Raw genomic sequence first — 19,674 nt, 5'->3', positions numbered from 1 at the left:
GAAGCCCCAAAGCCGACGGGGCCAAACAGGAGCTAGCCTGGTGCTGAACTGGGCCAAAGAGGAGCCAGAGCAGGCCCTGACACATCATCAGCTGGGGGCGGAGCTATCACCACCGACCAGGCGGAAGAGCGCTTCTGAAATCCAGAGTGAACACGGAGCCCAGGACTGCTTCTGAAGAGAAGAACAAAACTCCCTGAAGTTACTAACCAGATCATTTCACCCCACATGGTGGAGCCTCTGCTGAGGCTGCGGCGACTTGCGGGTTGAATGTAGAATGTCGAAGCAGTTTGGTTCACGCTTTTCATGGTAACGTCATTGTAAGTAACTTCACTTCCAGGTCTTGTATGACGTTCTGACCGCAGGCTGAGGTCTGCATGAGGCTGCGCTACGCTACAAGACGCTCCATTCTGATGTTCTAACCCACACAACTTCACCATGAAGCCAGACTTTTGGTTCTTCAGCAACTAAAAACAAACTACATGCTACTGGAAATGAAAGCTGGATTTTTTTAACCATAAAATATCTTTTTAATGGCTTCATGTGAAAGAGAACTTAAATCAGCGTGTGTTTAGGCAGGTTTCCATTAGAAATGCTGTAGAGCTGCGTTCTATCATTCTACACCTCCATTCCTCCTTCTATCATTCTACACCTCCATTCCTCCTTCTATCATTCTACACCTCCATTCCTACTCCTATCATTCTACACCTCCATTCCTCCTTCTATCATTCTACACCTCCATTCCTCCTATCATTCTACACCTCCATTCCTCCTTCTATCATTCTACACCTCCATTCCTCCTTCTATCATTCTACACCTCCATTCCTCCTATCATTCTACACCTCCATTCCTCCTTCTATCATTCTACACCTCCACTCCTCCTATCATTCTACACCTCCATTCCTCCTTCTATCATTCTACACCTCCATTCCTCCTCCTATCATTCTACACCTCCATTCCTCCTTCTATCATTCTACACCTCCATTCCTACTCCTATCATTCTACACCTCCATTCCTCCTTCTATCATTCTACACCTCCATTCCTCCTATCATTCTACACCTCCATTCCTCCTTCTATCATTCTACACCTCCATTCCTCCTTCTATCATTCTACACCTCCATTCCTCCTATCATTCTACACCTCCATTCCTCCTTCTATCATTCTACACCTCCACTCCTCCTATCATTCTACACCTCCATTCCTCCTTCTATCATTCTACACCTCCATTCCTCCTCCTATCATTCTACACCTCCATTCCTCCTTCTATCATTCTACACCTCCATTCCTCCTCCTATCATTCTACACCTCCATTCCTCCTTCTATCATTCTACACCTCCATTCCTCCTATCATTCTACACCTCCATTCCTCCTTCTATCATTCTACACCTCCATTCCTCCTTCTATCATTCTACACCTCCATTCCTCCTATCATTCTACACCTCCATTCCTCCTTCTATCATTCTACACCTCCACTCCTCCTATCATTCTACACCTCCATTCCTCCTATCATTCTACACCTCCACTCCTCCTTCTATCATTCTACACCTCCATTCCTCCTTCTATCATTCTTCACCTCCATTCCTCATTCTATCATTCTACACCTCCATTCCTCCTTCTATCATTCTACACCTCCACTCCTCCTATCATTCTACACCTCCATTCCTCCTATCATTCTACACCTCCACTCCTCCTCCTATCATTCTACACCTCCATTCCTCATTCTATCATTCTACACCTCCATTCCTCCTTCTATCATTCTACACCTCCACTCCTCCTATCATTCTACACCTCCATTCCTCCTATCATTCTACACCTCCACTCCTCCTTCTATCATTCTACACCTCCATTCCTCCTTCTATCATTCTTCACCTCCATTCCTCATTCTATCATTCTACACCTCCATTCCTCCTTCTATCATTCTACACCTCCACTCCTCCTATCATTCTACACCTCCATTCCTCCTATCATTCTACACCTCCACTCCTCCTCCTATCATTCTACACCTCCATTCCTCATTCTATCATTCTACACCTCCATTCCTCCTTCTATCATTCTTCACCTCCATTCCTCATTCTATCATTCTACACCTCCATTCCTCCTTCTATCATTCTACACCTCCACTCCTTCTATCATTCTACACCTCCACTCCTCCTATCATTCTATACCTCCATTCCTCCTTCTATCATTCTACACCTCCATTCCTCCTATCATTCTTCACCTCCATTCCTCCTATCATTCTACACCTCCATTCCTCCTATCATTCTTTACCTCCATTCCTCCTATCATTCTACACCTCCATTCCTCCTATCATTCTACACCTCCATTCCTCCTATCATTCTTCACCTCCATTCCTCCTATCATTCTTCACCTCCATTCCTCCTATCATTCTACACCTCCACTCCTCCTCCTATCATTCTACACCTCCATTCCTCATTCTATCATTCTACACCTCCATTCCTCCTTCTATCATTCTACACCTCCATTCCTCCTTCTGTCATTCTACACCTCCACTCCTCCTCCTATCATTCTACACCTCCATTCCTCATTCTATCATTCTACACCTCCATTCCTCCTTCTATCATTCTTCACCTCCATTCCTCATTCTATCATTCTACACCTCCATTCCTCCTTCTATCATTCTACACCTCCACTCCTCCTATCATTCTATACCTCCATTCCTCCTTCTATCATTCTACACCTCCATTCCTCCTATCATTCTACACCTCCATTCCTCCTATCATTCTTCACCTCCATTCCTCCTTCTATCATTCTACACCTCCATTCCTCCTTCTATCATTCTACACCTCCATTCCTCCTATCATTCTACACCTCCATTCCTCCTATCATTCTACATCTCCATTCCTCCTATCATTCTACACCTCCATTCCTCCTATCATTCTTCACCTCCATTCCTCCTATCATTCTACACCTCCATTCCTCCTTCTATCATTCTACACCTCCATTCCTCCTTCTATCATTCTACACCTCCATTCCTCCTTCTATCATTCTACACCTCCATTCCTCCTTCTATCATTCTACACCTCCATTCCTCCTTCTATCATTCTTCACCTCCATTCCTCATTCTATCATTCTACACCTCCATTCCTCCTATCATTCTACACCTCCATTCCTCCTTCTATCATTCTACACCTCCATTCCTCCTATCATTCTACACCTCCATTCCTCATTCTATCATTCTACACCTCCATTCCTCCTATCATTCTACACCTCCATTCCTCATTCTATCATTCTACACCTCCATTCCTCCTTCTATCATTCTACACCTCCATTCCTCCTTCTATCATTCTACACCTCCATTCCTCCTTCTATCATTCTTCACCTCCATTCCTCATTCTATCATTCTACACCTCCATTCCTCCTATCATTCTACACCTCCATTCCTCCTTCTATCATTCTACACCTCCATTCCTCCTTCTATCATTCTACACCTCCATTCCTCCTTCTATCATTCTACACCTCCATTCCTCATTCTATCATTCTACACCTCCATTCCTCCTATCATTCTACACCTCCATTCCTCATTCTATCATTCTACACCTCCATTCCTCCTTCTATCATTCTTCATTCTATCATTCTACACCTCCATTCCTCCTATCATTCTACACCTCCACTCCTCCATCATTCTACACCTCCATTCCTCCTTCTATCATTCTACACCTCCATTCCTCATTCTATACCTCCATTCCTCCCATCATTCTACACCTCCATTCCTCATTCTATACCTCCATTCCTCCCATCATTCTACACCTCCATTCCTCCTTCTATCATTCTACACCTCCATTCCTCCTTCTATCATTCTACACCTCCATTCCTCATTCTGTCATTCTACACCTCCATTCCTCCTATCATTCTACACCTCCATTCCTCCTATCATTCTACACCTCCACTCCTCCAATCGTTCTACACCTCCATTCCTCCTATCATTCTACACCTCCATTCCTCCTATCATTCTACACCTCCATTCCTCATTCTATCATTCTACACCTCCATTCCTCATTCTATCATTCTACACCTCCATTCCTCCTATCATTCTACACCTCCATTCCTCGTTCTATCATTCTTCACCTCCATTCCTCCTTCTATCATTCTTCACCTCCATTCCTCGTTCTATCATTCTTCACCTCCATTCCTCGTTCTATCAATCTTAACCTCCATTCCTCATTCTATCAATCTTCACCTCCATTCCTCCTATCATTCTTCACCTCCATTCCTCCTTCTATCATTCTTCACCTCCATTCCTCATTCTATCATTCTACACCTCCATTCCTCATTCTATACCTCCATTCCTCCTATCATTCTACACCTCCATTCCTCGTTCTATCATTCTACACCTCCATTCCTCATTCTATCATTCTTCACCTCCATTCCTCCTTCTATCATTCTTCACCTCCATTCCTCGTTCTATCATTCTTCACCTCCATTCCTCGTTCTATCAATCTTAACCTCCATTCCTCATTCTATCAATCTTCACCTCCATTCCTCCTATCATTCTTCACCTCCATTCCTCCTTCTATCATTCTTCACCTCCATTCCTCATTCTATCATTCTTCACCTCCATTCCTCGTTCTATCAATCTTAACCTCCATTCCTCATTCTATCAATCTTCACCTCCATTCCTCCTATCATTCTTCACCTCCATTCCTCCTTCTATCATTCTACACCTCCATTCCTCATTCTATCATTCTACACCTCCATTCCTCCTATCATTCTTCACCTCCATTCCTCCTATCATTCTTCACCTCCATTCCTCCTATCATTCTTCACCTCATTCCTCCTATCATTCTTCACCTCCATTCCTCGTTCTATCATTCTACACCTCCATTCCTCCTTCTATCATTCTACACCTCCATTCCTCCTGATGTTGAAGCTTTTGATTCAGACACGTCCAGAAATAAAGTGAAAGGAGCAGAAATTCACTATGTAATGTCCAGATGTTGAAAAATAAGCCCCAAACTCATTCACACGTTTTGTTGTTTTCTCTCTCTGGCCACTAGGGGCTCCAGACTGAAACAATTCTCTCTCTGGCCACTAGGGGCTCCAGACTGAAACAATTCTCAGTTCCTGGACCAGACCATGAATACAGTCTGTCTCCTGGTTCCTGGACCAGACTGGTGAATACAGTCTGTCTCCTGGTTCCTGGACCAAACTGGTGAATACAGTCTGTCTCCTGGTTCCTGGACCAGACTGGTGAATACAGTCTGTCTCCTGGTTCCTGGACCAGACCAATAATACAGTCTGTCTCCTGGTTCCTGGACCAAACTGGTGAATACAGTCTGTCTCATGGTTCCTGGACCAGACCATGAATACAGTCTGTCTCCTGGTTCCTGGACCAGACTGATGAATACAGTCTGTCTCCTGGTTCCTGGACCAGACCATGAATACAGTCTGTCTCCTGGTTCCTGGACCAGACCATGAATACAGTCTGTCTCCTGGTTCCTGGACCAGACTGGTGAATACAGTCTATCTCCTGGTTCCTGGACCAAACTGGTGAATACAGTCTATCTCCTGGTTCCTGGACCAAACTGATTAATACAGTCCGTCTCCTGGTTCCTGGACCAGACTGGTGAATACAGTCTATCTCCTGGTTCCTGGATCAAACTGGTGAATACAGTCTATCTCCTGGCTCCTGGACCAAACTGATTAATACAGTCCGTCTCCTGGTTCCTGGACCAGACTGGTGAATACAGTCCGTCTCCTGGTTCCTGGACCAGACTGGTGAATACAGTCCGTCTCCTGGTTCCTGGAACAGACTGGTGAATACAGTCCGTCTCCTGGTTCCTGGACCAGACTGGTGAATACAGTCTGTCTCCTGGTTCCTGGACCAGACCATGAATACAGTCTGTCTCCTGGTTCCTGGACCAAACTGGTGAATACAGTCTGTCTCCTGGTTCCTGGACCAGACTGATGAATACAGTCTGTCTCCTGGTTCCTGGACCAGACCATGAATACAGTCTGTCTCCTGGTTCCTGGACCAGACTGATGAATACAGTCTGTCTCCTGGTTCCTGGACCAGACCATGAATACAGTCCGTCTCCTGGTTCCTGGACCAGACCATGAATACAGTCTGTCTCCTGGTTCCTGGACCAGACTGGTGAATACAGTCTATCTCCTGGTTCCTGGACCAAACTGGTGAATACAGTCTATCTCCTGGTTCCTGGACCAAACTGATTAATACAGTCCGTCTCCTGGTTCCTGGACCAGACTGGTGAATACAGTCTATCTCCTGGTTCCTGGACCAAACTGGTGAATACAGTCTATCTCCTGGCTCCTGGACCAAACTGATTAATACAGTCCGTCTCCTGGTTCCTGGACCAAACTGGTGAATACAGTCTGTCTCCTGGTTCCTGGACCAGACTGGTGAATACAGTCCGTCTCCTGGTTCCTGGACCAGACTGGTGAATACAGTCCGTCTCCTGGTTCCTGGACCAGACTGGTGAATACAGTCCGTCTCCTGGTTCCTGGACCAGACTGGTGAATACAGTCCGTCTCCTGGTTCTTCTATAAGCACCGTCAACGCCGATCGGTGAAATCAGTGACGTATGACGTTTTGGAGTGACGTACTGACGCGGCTCTAACTTGACTCTGTTAACGGTGGAAAAAGAACCGGTTCTTTGGAGGTGCTCATTTAAGAACTGGCCCTGAACTAGAACCTGGTTCTTCCTGGTGGAAAAGCCCTATGAGAAGCTTGGCTCAAAGGTACCGAGGCAGGAGTGCCCACAGGGGCGTGGCGAGGCAGAGCAGGTAGAAGAGGGGGTCCTGCAGCAACCTCTGCATGGTCCAGTAGGGGTTGGAGGGCGAGTAGCAGGTGGGGCAGGAGGCGTTGTAGCAGAGGGCCACAGTGAAGAACAGGGTGATACTGAAGGCCATGGACAGCCAGTTCATCCACGTCTGAGGAGGGAAGGACAAACACATCGTGAGCACAAACAGCTACAACTAATCACACAACAAACGTCCTGATGAGCTTTGACGGTTCTCATAAACCAGAATCCAGACGCATCAATTTTGTGTTTTTCTTTCAGAAACATTCTGTGTATGGAGAACATTGTAGTTTTCATGTTGGGCCACCAGTGGGTGCAGCTGGTTATTTTTGTGATGAAACAATACAGAGCAATCCGCTACAAGCATCAACTATGAGAGGACTAACAAGTTGGATTGTTGTTACGATATCAAAATAAAACCACCAAGTCCAAGGAGAATCTGGAAGGGGAAATGTTGTCGCTATTGTCCGTCTACTGAGCATGTGCAGAACAACTACTTGCCCTGGCGTTTCTAGAGACGGAGCCAGGATGTTTAGAAATGGTTGCAATTTCCCTCCGTTTCCATGGAGACAGATTCGGAGCATTTATAGAAAGTTCCACCCCGGGAGCCGTTTTCAAAATATGTCTTCAGTGGCTCAGAGCACCGTTTCAGTAAATACAAACACAAAATGCTCCAAAAGTTTTGCATTTTCACTTGAAAACATTGTGTAAACATGGAGTTTTACAATGAGGAACATGTTGGAAAAAATCTTTTCTTCCAAGTGTCAGAAAACAGCCTCCCAACACAGACCGGTTCAAAGTAAAAAAGAATTGAAAAGATAAATAAATAAATTTAAACCCGGTCAATTATTTGTTTTCGCATTGTGATCAAATGCATTGAAAGTCACTCTTGCAGCTCATGTCATGCTTCCTGCTAATGTTTAGGCCAACAAATAGTTTTAGGAATACTTTCCAATCAAAAAAAACATTTCAATTGTCAATTTAAAGGGTGAAAAAAGCAGAAGAAACAACTCGTTATATAAGTAGAAGAAGCAGATGTTGAAAAAACATTGTGTACAGGCAGCGGAAAAACTTCACTTTTTAAATTTAATCATTAAGAAAATAAATGTTGCCATGAGAGAGAAGTGATTAGTTTACTTGTTTAGCTGATCAAAAGCTTCATGTCCATATTTACCAGAGGAAAAAGGATATAGTTGGACACAAATGTCAATAACGTTAAAACAACCCCCCCAACATGAAAGGTGAACATTAATACTTTAAAGCGCTTAAGTGGTTCAGTCTGAAGATATCATAGTTCAAGGAAAATGTTAAGGGTTTCTTAGAATTCATTTTTACTCAGGAAAAGTTTGGATGAACAAATGCACATAAAAGTGCAAACTTACAAATCTGTCACATTAAATCAAAAGGTGTTTAACAGTTTAACAACCACTTTCAGAAAGCTGAATATGAAATAGATTGAAGAAGAAAGAAGGAGCTCGGTACGTCAACAGTGTGGAAGAACGTGAAGGGAACCGGACGACACAGAACACAGAACATCCATGTCACAACGCTCCGGCACTAATCTGATGAAGCTCGCCCACCGTCACATGTTTTCTTACCAGCAAGGGAAAAGCACTTCAAAAGCTTTTTTACTCAATTCAAATATTACTTTTATTAAATTAGAGGAATCTGACAACAAAGTCACAAACTCCAAGTGTAAACAAACCTTCATTTAGACTTTGAGTGATCAATCAAAGTTGAAAAAACTATCTACAATGACATAGAGGGGAAACTCCAATTTTAAATGAATAATAAATGTTTAAAAGTTGAATCAATGCCATTGGGTCACTTGGAACAGAGCAAACAACAAGGCTCCTTTTTGGCACCTTTCAGAAATATAAACAACTTTTGTGGCCGTACATTGCTCCAGTCTTTGATATACAGTATATGAATATATAAACTCACTAGACTAGATAATGACATTGCGATCTTAAATATAGCTTACTCAAAAACAGCAGAAACCTTTAATCAAGAAAGGAAATGAAGTCAATGTTCTCATCCTCTGGTCCAGGCCTGGGCCATCCTGCACCTTTTCATTGTGTCCTCACATCACGTCATCTGCCTCTTTATCAAGCTTTCTGCAGACCCTCATCATGATCACTCAGGGAAACATTGAAAACATGCAGATTGCCCACCCCTGCTCTGGTCTTGAATGAAGTCAGTGAGAGCCAGCTCACCTGGATAACCAGCAAATTATTCCTCAACTGGAAAATAATCAAACATGTCACAAGGTAGGAGCACGCAGTGAGTGATTCCAGTGTGGCGTAATGGCGTGTAGTCCAACATGGCGCCACCCAGGCTGAAAAGCGAACGTTTCTGACGACAGAGGGGAAAAAACAACGAACTAAACTAAACTAAACAAAGAAACAAAGGGTAAACTAAGCTAAATCATAACGCTGGAAGAGGAAACAATAGAAGACCTTCAACCCTACTTGGACGAGTGCTACGACCGTCTCGTCATGTCCAACATTCCACAGACCACCTACAATCAGTTGGAGGACATCCTGGACAGCATCAACACCAAGCTGTCCAGCTTCGTCTCACCCTGGTGGAGGAGCTCCACCCTGAGTTTCAAGCTCTTCGGGACTCGCTGGAATTCATCCAACAGCAGGTGGTGGACCTGCTGAACCAGGGACTGAAGGGCTGAACCAGGAGAACAAGAAGATGAAAGAATCCATCCTGGACCTTCAAAGCAGGAGCATGAGAGACAACCTCGTCTTCGCGGGACTTCCAGAACGGGAGGAGGAAAACGTGGAAACATCGCTGTGAGGATTCATGCAGGAGCTCCTGAAGCTTCCTGTGGACACTGAATAACATCACCTTCACCACCGTCCTCCACCTGGGGGGGACACGACAGGACAACCAGCGTCCCCGTCCACCGCCTGGGAGGGAGGGGACAGGACAACCAGCCCCCCGTCCACCGCCTGGGAGGGAGACGACAGGACAACCAGCCCCCCGTCCTCCACCTGGGAGGGATACGACAGGACAACCAGCCCCTCCGTCCACTGCCTGGGAGGGAGACGACAGGACAACCAGCCCCCCGTCCTCCACCTGGGAGGGAGACGACAGGACAACCAGCCCCCCGTCCTCCACCTGGGAGGGATACGACAGGACAACCAGCCCCTCCGTCCACTGCCTGGGAGGGAGACGACAGGACAACCAGCCCCCCGTCCACCGCCTGGGAGGGAGACGACAGGACAACCAGCCCCCCGTCCTCCACCTGGGAGGGATACGACAGGACAACCAGCCCCTCCGTCCACTGCCTGGGAGGGAGACGACAGGACAACCAGCCCCCCGTCCTCCACCTGGGAGGGAGACGACAGGACAACCAGCCCCCCGTCCTCCACCTGGGAGGGATACGACAGGACAACCAGCCCCCCGTCCACCGCCTGGGAGGGAGACGACAGGACAACCAGCCCCTCCGTCCACTGCCTGGGAGGGAGACGACAGGACAACCAGCCCCCCCGTCCACTGCCTGGGAGGGAGACGACAGGACAACCAGTCCCCCCGTCCTCCGCCTGGGAGGGAGACGACAGGACAACCAGCCCCCCCGTCCACCACCTGGGAGGGACACGACAGGACAACCAGCCCCCCCGTCCACCACCTGGGAGGGAGACGACAGGACAACCAGCCCCCTCCCGTCCACCACCTGGGAGGGAGACGACAGGACAACCAGCCCCCCCGTCCACCACCTGGGAGGGAGGGGACAGGACAACCAGCCCCCCGTCCACCGCCTGGGAGGGAGACGACAGGACAACCAGCCCCCCCGTCCACCACCTGGGAGGAAGACGACAGGACAACCAGCCCCTCCGTCCACTGCCTGGGAGGGAGACGACAGGACAACCAGCCCCCCCGTCCACTGCCTGGGAGGGAGACGACAGGACAACCAGCCCCCCGTCCACTGCCTGGGAGGGAGACGACAGGACAACCAGCCCCCCCCGTCCACCACCTGGGAGGGACACGACAGGACAACCAGCCCCCCCGTCCACCACCTGGGAGGGAGACGACAGGACAACCACCACCTGGGAGGGAGAGGACAGGACAACCAGCCCCCCCGTCCACCACCTGGGAGGGAGACGACAGGACAACCACCACCTGGGAGGGAGACGACAGGACAACCAGCCCCCCCCCCGTCCACCACCTGGGAGGGAGGGGACAGGACAACCAGCCCCCCCGTCCACCACCTGGGAGGGAGGGGACAGGACAACCATCCCCCCCCCCGTCCATCATCACTAAGTTTGAACCCTTCAAGCAGAAAGAAGTGGTGAAGAGCAGCAGGGAACTACGAGGGACGAGCTTCAGCGTAACGACCAGTTGCAGAAGATCTTAGACGTCTCTTGTTGTTTCCTGTGAGGAAGAAGTTCATCCTGAAGGATCCCGAGACGTCATCACTGTGGACAGACTCTACGTCAACGGCCAGCTGGACTGGGACCTCAACCTCACCGTCTGGCTCTACTGATGGTCCTCATAAATGAGTACTAACCCCTCCAACACTGGTCCAACACAGCTGGTTAGAACTCCAAGCAGAGAGGCGTAGCTATATTAATCACAATAAAATACAATTCTCTCATAAAGACACAACCATAGACCCAGAGGGAAGATTTATAATTCTTCATATCTCTCTTCAGAACATAGAGATGTGTATCACAAACATCTCTGGCCCAGATGTTGACGACCTCCTTCTATCACAGCTTCTTCACCAGCCTCTCAACACTCTGACAAAACAGTGCTAGTTGGAGGAGACCTCAACATCGCCCTCAATCCACAATGGACAGAGTTAGTAAAGCACAAACACCAGACACTGGGAATCCCCAGATAGAATCCAGCAGAACATGAGTGACTCTGGCCTTTGTGATGCTTGGCGCACCTCTCATCCTCCTCTTAAAGAGTACACCTTGTACTCAGCAGTGCACCAATCCTATTCACACTTAGATTACTTTCTGGAGAGTAAATCAGTGATCAAAGACACCTGGGACACACAGATTCACCCCATCACTACCAGTGACCATGACCTGTCACTATGATGTCACTACCAGTGACCGTGACCTGTCACTATGACGTCACTACCAGTGACCATGACCTGTCACTATGACGTCACTACCAGTGACCGTGACCTGTCACTATGACGTCACTACCAGTGACCGTGACCTGTCACTATGACGTCACTACCAGTGACCGTGACCCGTCACTATGACGTCACTACCAGTGACCGTGACCTGTCACTATGACGTCACTACCAGTGACCGTGACCTGTCACTATGACGTCACTACCAGTGACCGTGACCTGTCACAATGACGTCACTACCAGTGACCGTGACCTGTCACTATGACGTCACTACCAGTGACCGTGACCTGTCACTATGACGTCACTACCAGTGACCGTGACCTGTCACAATGACGTCACTACCAGTGACCGTGACTGTCACTATGACGTCACTACCAGTGACCGTGACCTGTCACTATGACGTCACTACCAGTGACTGTGACCTGTCACAATGACGTCACTACCAGTGACCGTGACCTGTCACAATGACGTCACTACCAGTGACCGTGACCTGTCACAATGACGTCACTACCAGTGACCGTGACCTGTCACTATGACGTCACTACCAGTGACCGTGACCTGTCACAATGACGTCACTACCAGTGACCGTGACCTGTCACTATGACGTCACTACCAGTGACCGTGACCTGTCACTATGACGTCACTACCAGTGACCGTGACCTGTCACAATGACGTCACTACCAGTGACCGTGACCTGTCACAATGACGTCACTACCAGTGACCGTGACCTGTCACTATGACGTCACTATCAGTGACCGAGACCGGTCACTATGACGTCACTAATAGAACAATCACCCTCCTAGTAGACAATGGAGATTTAACCCTTCACTGCTCAAGGATCCAGACTTCCTCACATTCTTTAAAAAACAATGGACACTCTTTTTAGAAACAAACATTCTGCCTGGTGTTTCTCCCGGTGTCCTCTGGGAGACACTAAAGCTGTCATGAGAGGAAGAATCACTTCTTACTCCTCACACAAAACCAAAAAGGAAAAAGAACTAGAAGATAAAATCAAGACCATAGAGACAGCTCATGCTGCTTCCAATGACGACGCTTATTAACGGAGTTAAAGAGATTAAAAATGCATTTGAATGAAATAATTGAACACAAAACACAATTTCACCTACAGAGATTACGCTGGGAGAACTTTGAACATGGAAATAAATCCAGAAAACTCTGAGCCAATCAGTTAAAACCAAATAAAGAAAAGTGTACAATCCCCTCAGTTGAAACTCAAAATGGTGAAATCACTTGTGACCCTCAGGAAATAAACACTACTGTCAGAGAATTTTATAGAAAACTTTACTCTTCACAAATTAACCTTCACAATCTGAACTAGAGACTTTCTGAACAGTTGACCTCCAACATTAAAAGACGAACAGATCCAAGGTCTACAAGCTTCTGTATCAGTAGAAGAACTGCATGAAGCTCTCAAGCTCCAGGACCTGACGGTAAAGCTGCAGGACCTGACGGTAACGCTCCAGGACCTGACGGTAAAGCTCCAGGACCTGACGGTAAAGTTCCAGGACCTGACGGTAAAGCTGCAGGACCTGACGGTAAAGCTCCAGGACCTGACGGTAAAGTTCCAGGACCTGACGGTAAAGTTCCAGGACCTGACGGTAAAGCTCCAGGAACTGACGGTAAAGCTCCAGGACCTGACGGTAACGCTCCCGGACCTGACGGTAAAGCTCCAGGACCTGACGGTAAAGCTCCAGGACCTGACGGTAAAGCTCCAGGACCTGACGGTAACACTCCCGGACCTGACGGTAAAGCTCCAGGACCTGACGGTAAAGCTCCAGGACCTGACGGTAAAGCTCCAGGACCTGACGGTAACACTCCCGGACCTGACGGTAAAGCTCCAGGACCTGACGGTAAAGCTCCAGGACCTGACGGTAAAGCTCCAGGACCTGACGGTAACACTCCCGGACCTGACGGTAAAGCTCCAGGACCTGACGGTAAAGCTCCAGGACCTGACGGTAAAGCTCCAGGACCTGACGGTAAAGCTCCAGGACCTGAGGTAAAGCTCCAGGACCTGACGGTAAAGCTCCAGGACCTGACTGATACTCTATTGAATTCTACAAAGAATGTTGGCCTTTACTCACCAATTTATTTTAGAACAGTTGAGGAAATTAAAGAATCTTTATCTCTCCTCCACATATGAACTGTGCAAATATCAGTCTTCTTCTTAAACCAGATAAAGATCTACACTACCATCTAGCTATCGCCCAAAATCACTAATCAATGTAGATCTTAAAATAATCAGTAAAACCTTCGCAAGCAGAATAGTAAAAATTACACCCCACATAATACACCCTGATCAAACTGGTTCATTAAAGGACGACACTCCACTAACAACACACACAGATTAATTAATCTTACAGACCACTCCACTAACAACACACACAGATTAATTAATCTTATAGACCACTCCACTAACAACACACACAGATTAATTAATCTTATAGACCACTCCACTAACAACACACACAGATTAATTAATCTTATAGACCACTCCACTAACAACACACACAGATTAATTAATCTTATAGACCACTCCACTAACAACACACACAGATTAATTAATCTTATAGACCACTCCACTAACACACAGATTAATTAATCTTATAGACCACTCCACTAACACACACAGATTAATTAATTTTATAGACCACTCCACTAACAACACACAGATGAATTAATCTTATAGACCACTCCACTAACACACACAGATTAGTTAATCTTATAGACCACTCCACTAACAACACATGCAGATTAATTAATCTTATAGACCACTCCACTAACAACACACACAGATTAATTAATCTTATAGACAACTCCACTAACAACACACACAGATTAATTAATCTTATAGACAACTCCAATAACAACACACACAGATTAATTAATCTTATAGACCACTCCACTAACAACACATGCAGATTAATTAATCTTATAGACCACTCCACTAACAACACACACAGATTAATTAATCTTATAGACAACTCCAATAACAACACACACAGATTAATTAATCTTATAGACCACTCCACTAACAACACACACAGATGAATTAATCTTATAGACCACTCCACTAACAACACACGCAGATTAATTAATCTTATAGACCACTCCACTAACAACACACACAGATTAATTACTCTTATAGACCACTCCACTAACCACACACGCAGATTAATTAATCTTATAGACCACTCCACTAACAACACACACAGATTAATTAATCTTATAGACCACTCCTCTAACAACACACACAGATTAATTAATCTTATAGACCACTCCACTAACAACACACACAGATTAATTAATCTTATAGACCACTCCACTGACAACACACACAGATTAATTAATCTTATAGACCACTCCACTAACAACACACACAGATTAATTAATCTTATAGACCACTCCACTAACAACACACACAGATTAATTAATCTTATAGACCACTGCCACCAGAATAAACAAAAGGCCATTATCACCTCCTGAGATGCAGAAAAAGCTTTTGACAGGGTAAATTGGAAATTTCTACTCGCTCCACTACAGAAATTTGGATTTGAACAAAATGACCTCTCCTGGATTAAAACATTGTACACTTCACCCAGTGCCTGAGTTAAAACAAATGATCAAACTTCCTCAAGGTTCAATCTCGACAGAGGTACCAGGCAGGGGTGTCCACTCTCACCATCTCTTTGTAATTTTTATAGAACCATTAGCAGCAGCCGTTCGACAGAACAATAACATAAAAGGAATACGAACAGCAAATGTAACCCATAAAATACTCCTTTATGCAGATGATGTATTACTTTTCTTACAAAACACACAGACCTCTCTTCCAGAAGCAATAGAGTTAATATACAGATTCTCTACAATTTCAGAATATTCTATAAATTGGAAAAAATCAGTTGTCTTGACTATTAACTCTATTTTTCAGCACACACCAAATACTCCACTAAAACCAGGGAACATCAAATACCTCGGCATTAATATCTCAGCCAAACTGTCAGACTTGGTGCACTTAAACTACACCCCCCTTATTAAAACAATAGAAGAGGACCTCACTCGGTGGAGGACACTTCCTATATACCTTATGGGGAGAGTAGCAACAACTAAAATGATGGTCCTGCCTAAAATTAACTACATCTTTTCAATGATCCCAACAAAACCACCAAAAACATGGTTTAATAAATTGGATTCCCATATCTCAAAATTCTTATGGAAAAATAAACCATCGCGTATAAGTTTCAAAACACTGCAGAACACCAAGGACCAAGGAGGCTTAGAACTTCCAAACTTCTATAATTATTATCTTGCCAATAAATGACTTCATGTGGTAAAATGGATTAATCAGAAACTTAGATGAAGGCTGGCTGGACATTGAAAAAACCTTCTGTGAAGATCTCCTCATCAGAGACCTTCCTTTCTTCAGTCCTGTCATCAAAAAACACAACTGCTTTAAAAGCATCAATATAAACAATCTCTGACAGCTTGGTGGAATTTCTTCAAATTAATGGATCGTCACTCATTCCCTGCAAACTCACACCTTCTGGAACAATCCTGACCTCCTGCAAAGGAAGAAACCAAGAAACTTCACAAGAATACTCCCCGTCTCATTGAGACCCGCGTCGTTCAGGAAATCCAGTCCACGTTTTGCAGCCAGTGAGCAGAGCAGCAGGGAAACACAGGGAGCAGAAATCTCTGCAGGTTCCATTGGAAATTTCCGACCCGTGAATTCTGTTGGTATTGGAGCCCCATACTGATACTGGATCAGACCATCCCTACTTGAGATAATGCAGAATACCCTCCAGAATACTTAAATTACCCTCGAGATAGTGTAAAACAGCCTCACAGGACAAATCATAGCATCAAGGTTCCATCTGCAAATCCAACGAAAGCACAGCTTTTTGACTGATATTTCCATTTTAAATTTCATAACATCATCTTTAAACACCACCAAGATCCGTTCTGACCCACAAGCCGTTTATTTGACAACGACTGTATATATTACTTGTCCTCTCGTTTCGCAATCAGTCTGACAATATAGATGAATGTAACTTTAAGGTCTTTAAGGTTCTCACAGAATCATGCAATAGCCCAGAGAACAAGCTGCACCACACTGCTGAAGACACCAATAGAAATAGACAAAACCAAACAAAACTAGGTTGTAGGAGACTAATGTTTCCTGTTTAATCTGGAATATGAGCAATGCATGTGATCAAAGAAACCACTGTAAATAATGCTATACTGGCACAACTCTGCATGTGGAGATATGTCTTCCTGTGCTCTGTTCAGAGGCAAGAAAGAAACAGCATTTCATCCTGGAGTGGAATGGCTGATCTCACATGTGACAGAGTGGATATTACTGAGTATTGTCCTGACACAGAATTCATTACGGAGTATTGTCCTGACACAGAATTCATGACGGAGTATTGTCCTGACACACAGAATTCATTACGGAGTATTGTCCTGACACACAGGATTCATTATGGAGTAATGTCCTGACACAGGATTCATTCCGGAGTAATGTCCTGACACACAGGATTCATTATGGAGTAATGTCCTGACACACAGGATTCATTCCGGAGTAATGTCCTGACACACAGGATTCATTATGGAGTAATGTCCTGACACAGGATTCATTCCGGAGTAATGTCCTGACACAGGAGTCATTCCGGAGTATTGTCCTGACACACAGGATTCATTACGGAGTATTGTCTTGACACACAGGATTCATTCCGGAGTATTGTCCTGACACACAGGATTCATGACGGAGTATTGTCCTGACACACAGGATTCATTACGGAGTATTGTCCTGACACACAGGATTCATTCCGGAGTAATGTCCTGACACACAGGATTCATTATGGAGTAATGTCCTGACACAGGATTCATTCCGGAGTAATGTCCTGACACAGGAGTCATTCCGGAGTATTGTCCTGACACACAGGATTCATTACGGAGTATTGTCTTGACACACAGGATTCATTCCGGAGTATTGTCCTGACACACAGGATTCATGACGGAGTATTGTCCTGACACACAGGATTCATTACGGAGTATTGTCCTGACACACAGGATTCATTACGGAGTATTGTCCTGACACACAGGATTCATTACGGAGTATTGTCTTGACACACAGGATTCATTAGAGAGTATTGTCTTGACACACAGGATTCATTACGGAGTATTGTCCTGACACACAGGATTCATTACGGAGTATTGTCCTGACACACAGGATTCATTACGGAGTATTGTCTTGACACACAGGATTCATTACGGAGTATTGTCCTGACACACAGGATTCATTACGGAGTATTGTCCTGACACACAGGATTCATTACGGAGTATTGTCTTGACACACAGGATTCATTACGGAGTATTGTCCTGACACACAGGATTCATTACGGAGTATTGTCTTGACACACAGGATTCATTAGAGAGTATTGTCTTGACACACAGGATTCATTATGGAGTATTGTCCTGACACACAGGATTCATTACGGAGTATTGTCCTGACACACAGGATTCATTACGGAGTATTGTCTTGACACACAGGATTCATTACGGAGTATTGTCTTGACACACAGGATTCATTAGAGAGTATTGTCTTGACACACAGGATTCATTACGGAGTATTGTCCTGACACACAGGATTCATTACGGAGTATTGTCCTGACACACAGGATTCATGACGGAGTATTGTCCTGACACACAGGATTCATGACGGAGTATTGTCCTGACACACAGGATTCATTATGGAGTATTGTCCTGACACACAGGATTCATTACGGAGTATTGTCTTGACACACAGGATTCATTACGGAGTATTGTCCTGACACACAGGATTCATGACGGAGTATTGTCCTGACACACAGGATTCATTATGGAGTATTGTCCTGACACACAGGATTCATTACGGAGTATTGTCCTGACACACAGGATTCATGACGGAGTATTGTCCTGACACACAGGATTCATTACGGAGTATTGTCCTGACACACAGGATTCATTACGGAGTATTGTCTTGACACACAGGATTCATTAGAGAGTATTGTCTTGACACACAGGATTCATTAGAGAGTATTGTCCTGACACAGAATTCATGACGGAGTATTGTCTTGACACACAGGATTCATTACGGAGTATCCCACATGGAAAGAACCTATATAAACATATATGTTTTAATATAGGTTTTGATATAGGTTTGGCATATATGTGACATATATAAAATTGGCCGTTTTCCTATATGTTGTATACATATATGTACATATATGTACATATATGTGCGCATGTATGCACACATATATGTATATAACATATAGGAAAACGGCCAATTTTATATATGTCACATATATGACAAACCTATATGCGCATGTATGCACACCTATATGTTCCCATATATGCACACCTACATGTGCACCTATATGTGCCCATATATGCACACCTATATGCGCATATATGCACACATATATGTGCATAAAATATAGGAAAATGGCCAATTTTATATATGCCACATATATCCTAGTCTTTATATAGGTTCTTTCCATGTGGGCCCACACTGGATGCTGTTATTTGCTCAGTGACCCTAGCGGGAATCGAACCAGGGTCTCCCGTGCACCAGTCTGTTGCCTTGCCACCTGAGCTATATATATATATATAAAAATATGTACCTATCTGTGCATATAGGTCCATCAGCTGAAGACTTGTCAACAGCTTCTGACATGTTTACATTTTGCACATCTCACTTTCTTACTAATATTTTTGCACTGCTCTGTTAT

The 19,674-nt window shown here is 45.1% G+C and overlaps 1 protein-coding gene across 1 annotated transcript in view; it reads right to left on the bottom strand.

The window, feature by feature from the left end:
- The window catches only part of atp10a (ATPase phospholipid transporting 10A), a 124,425-nt gene that overhangs the window by 1,472 nt on the left and 103,279 nt on the right, over positions 1-19,674 (bottom strand). The window contains exon 20 of the mRNA XM_080505856.1: positions 6,720-6,907. Within this exon, the coding sequence (XP_080361982.1) occupies positions 6,720-6,907 (188 nt within the window). The remainder of the gene's footprint in view (positions 1-6,719; positions 6,908-19,674) is intronic.

The sequence above is a fragment of the Blennius ocellaris genome (assembly GCF_963422515.1).
Source record: "Blennius ocellaris genome assembly, chromosome: 12".
Lineage (NCBI taxonomy): Eukaryota > Metazoa > Chordata > Actinopteri > Blenniiformes > Blenniidae > Blennius > Blennius ocellaris.
Note: the sequence above shows the minus strand (reverse complement) of the source record. Positions and strands in the feature narration are given on the sequence as shown.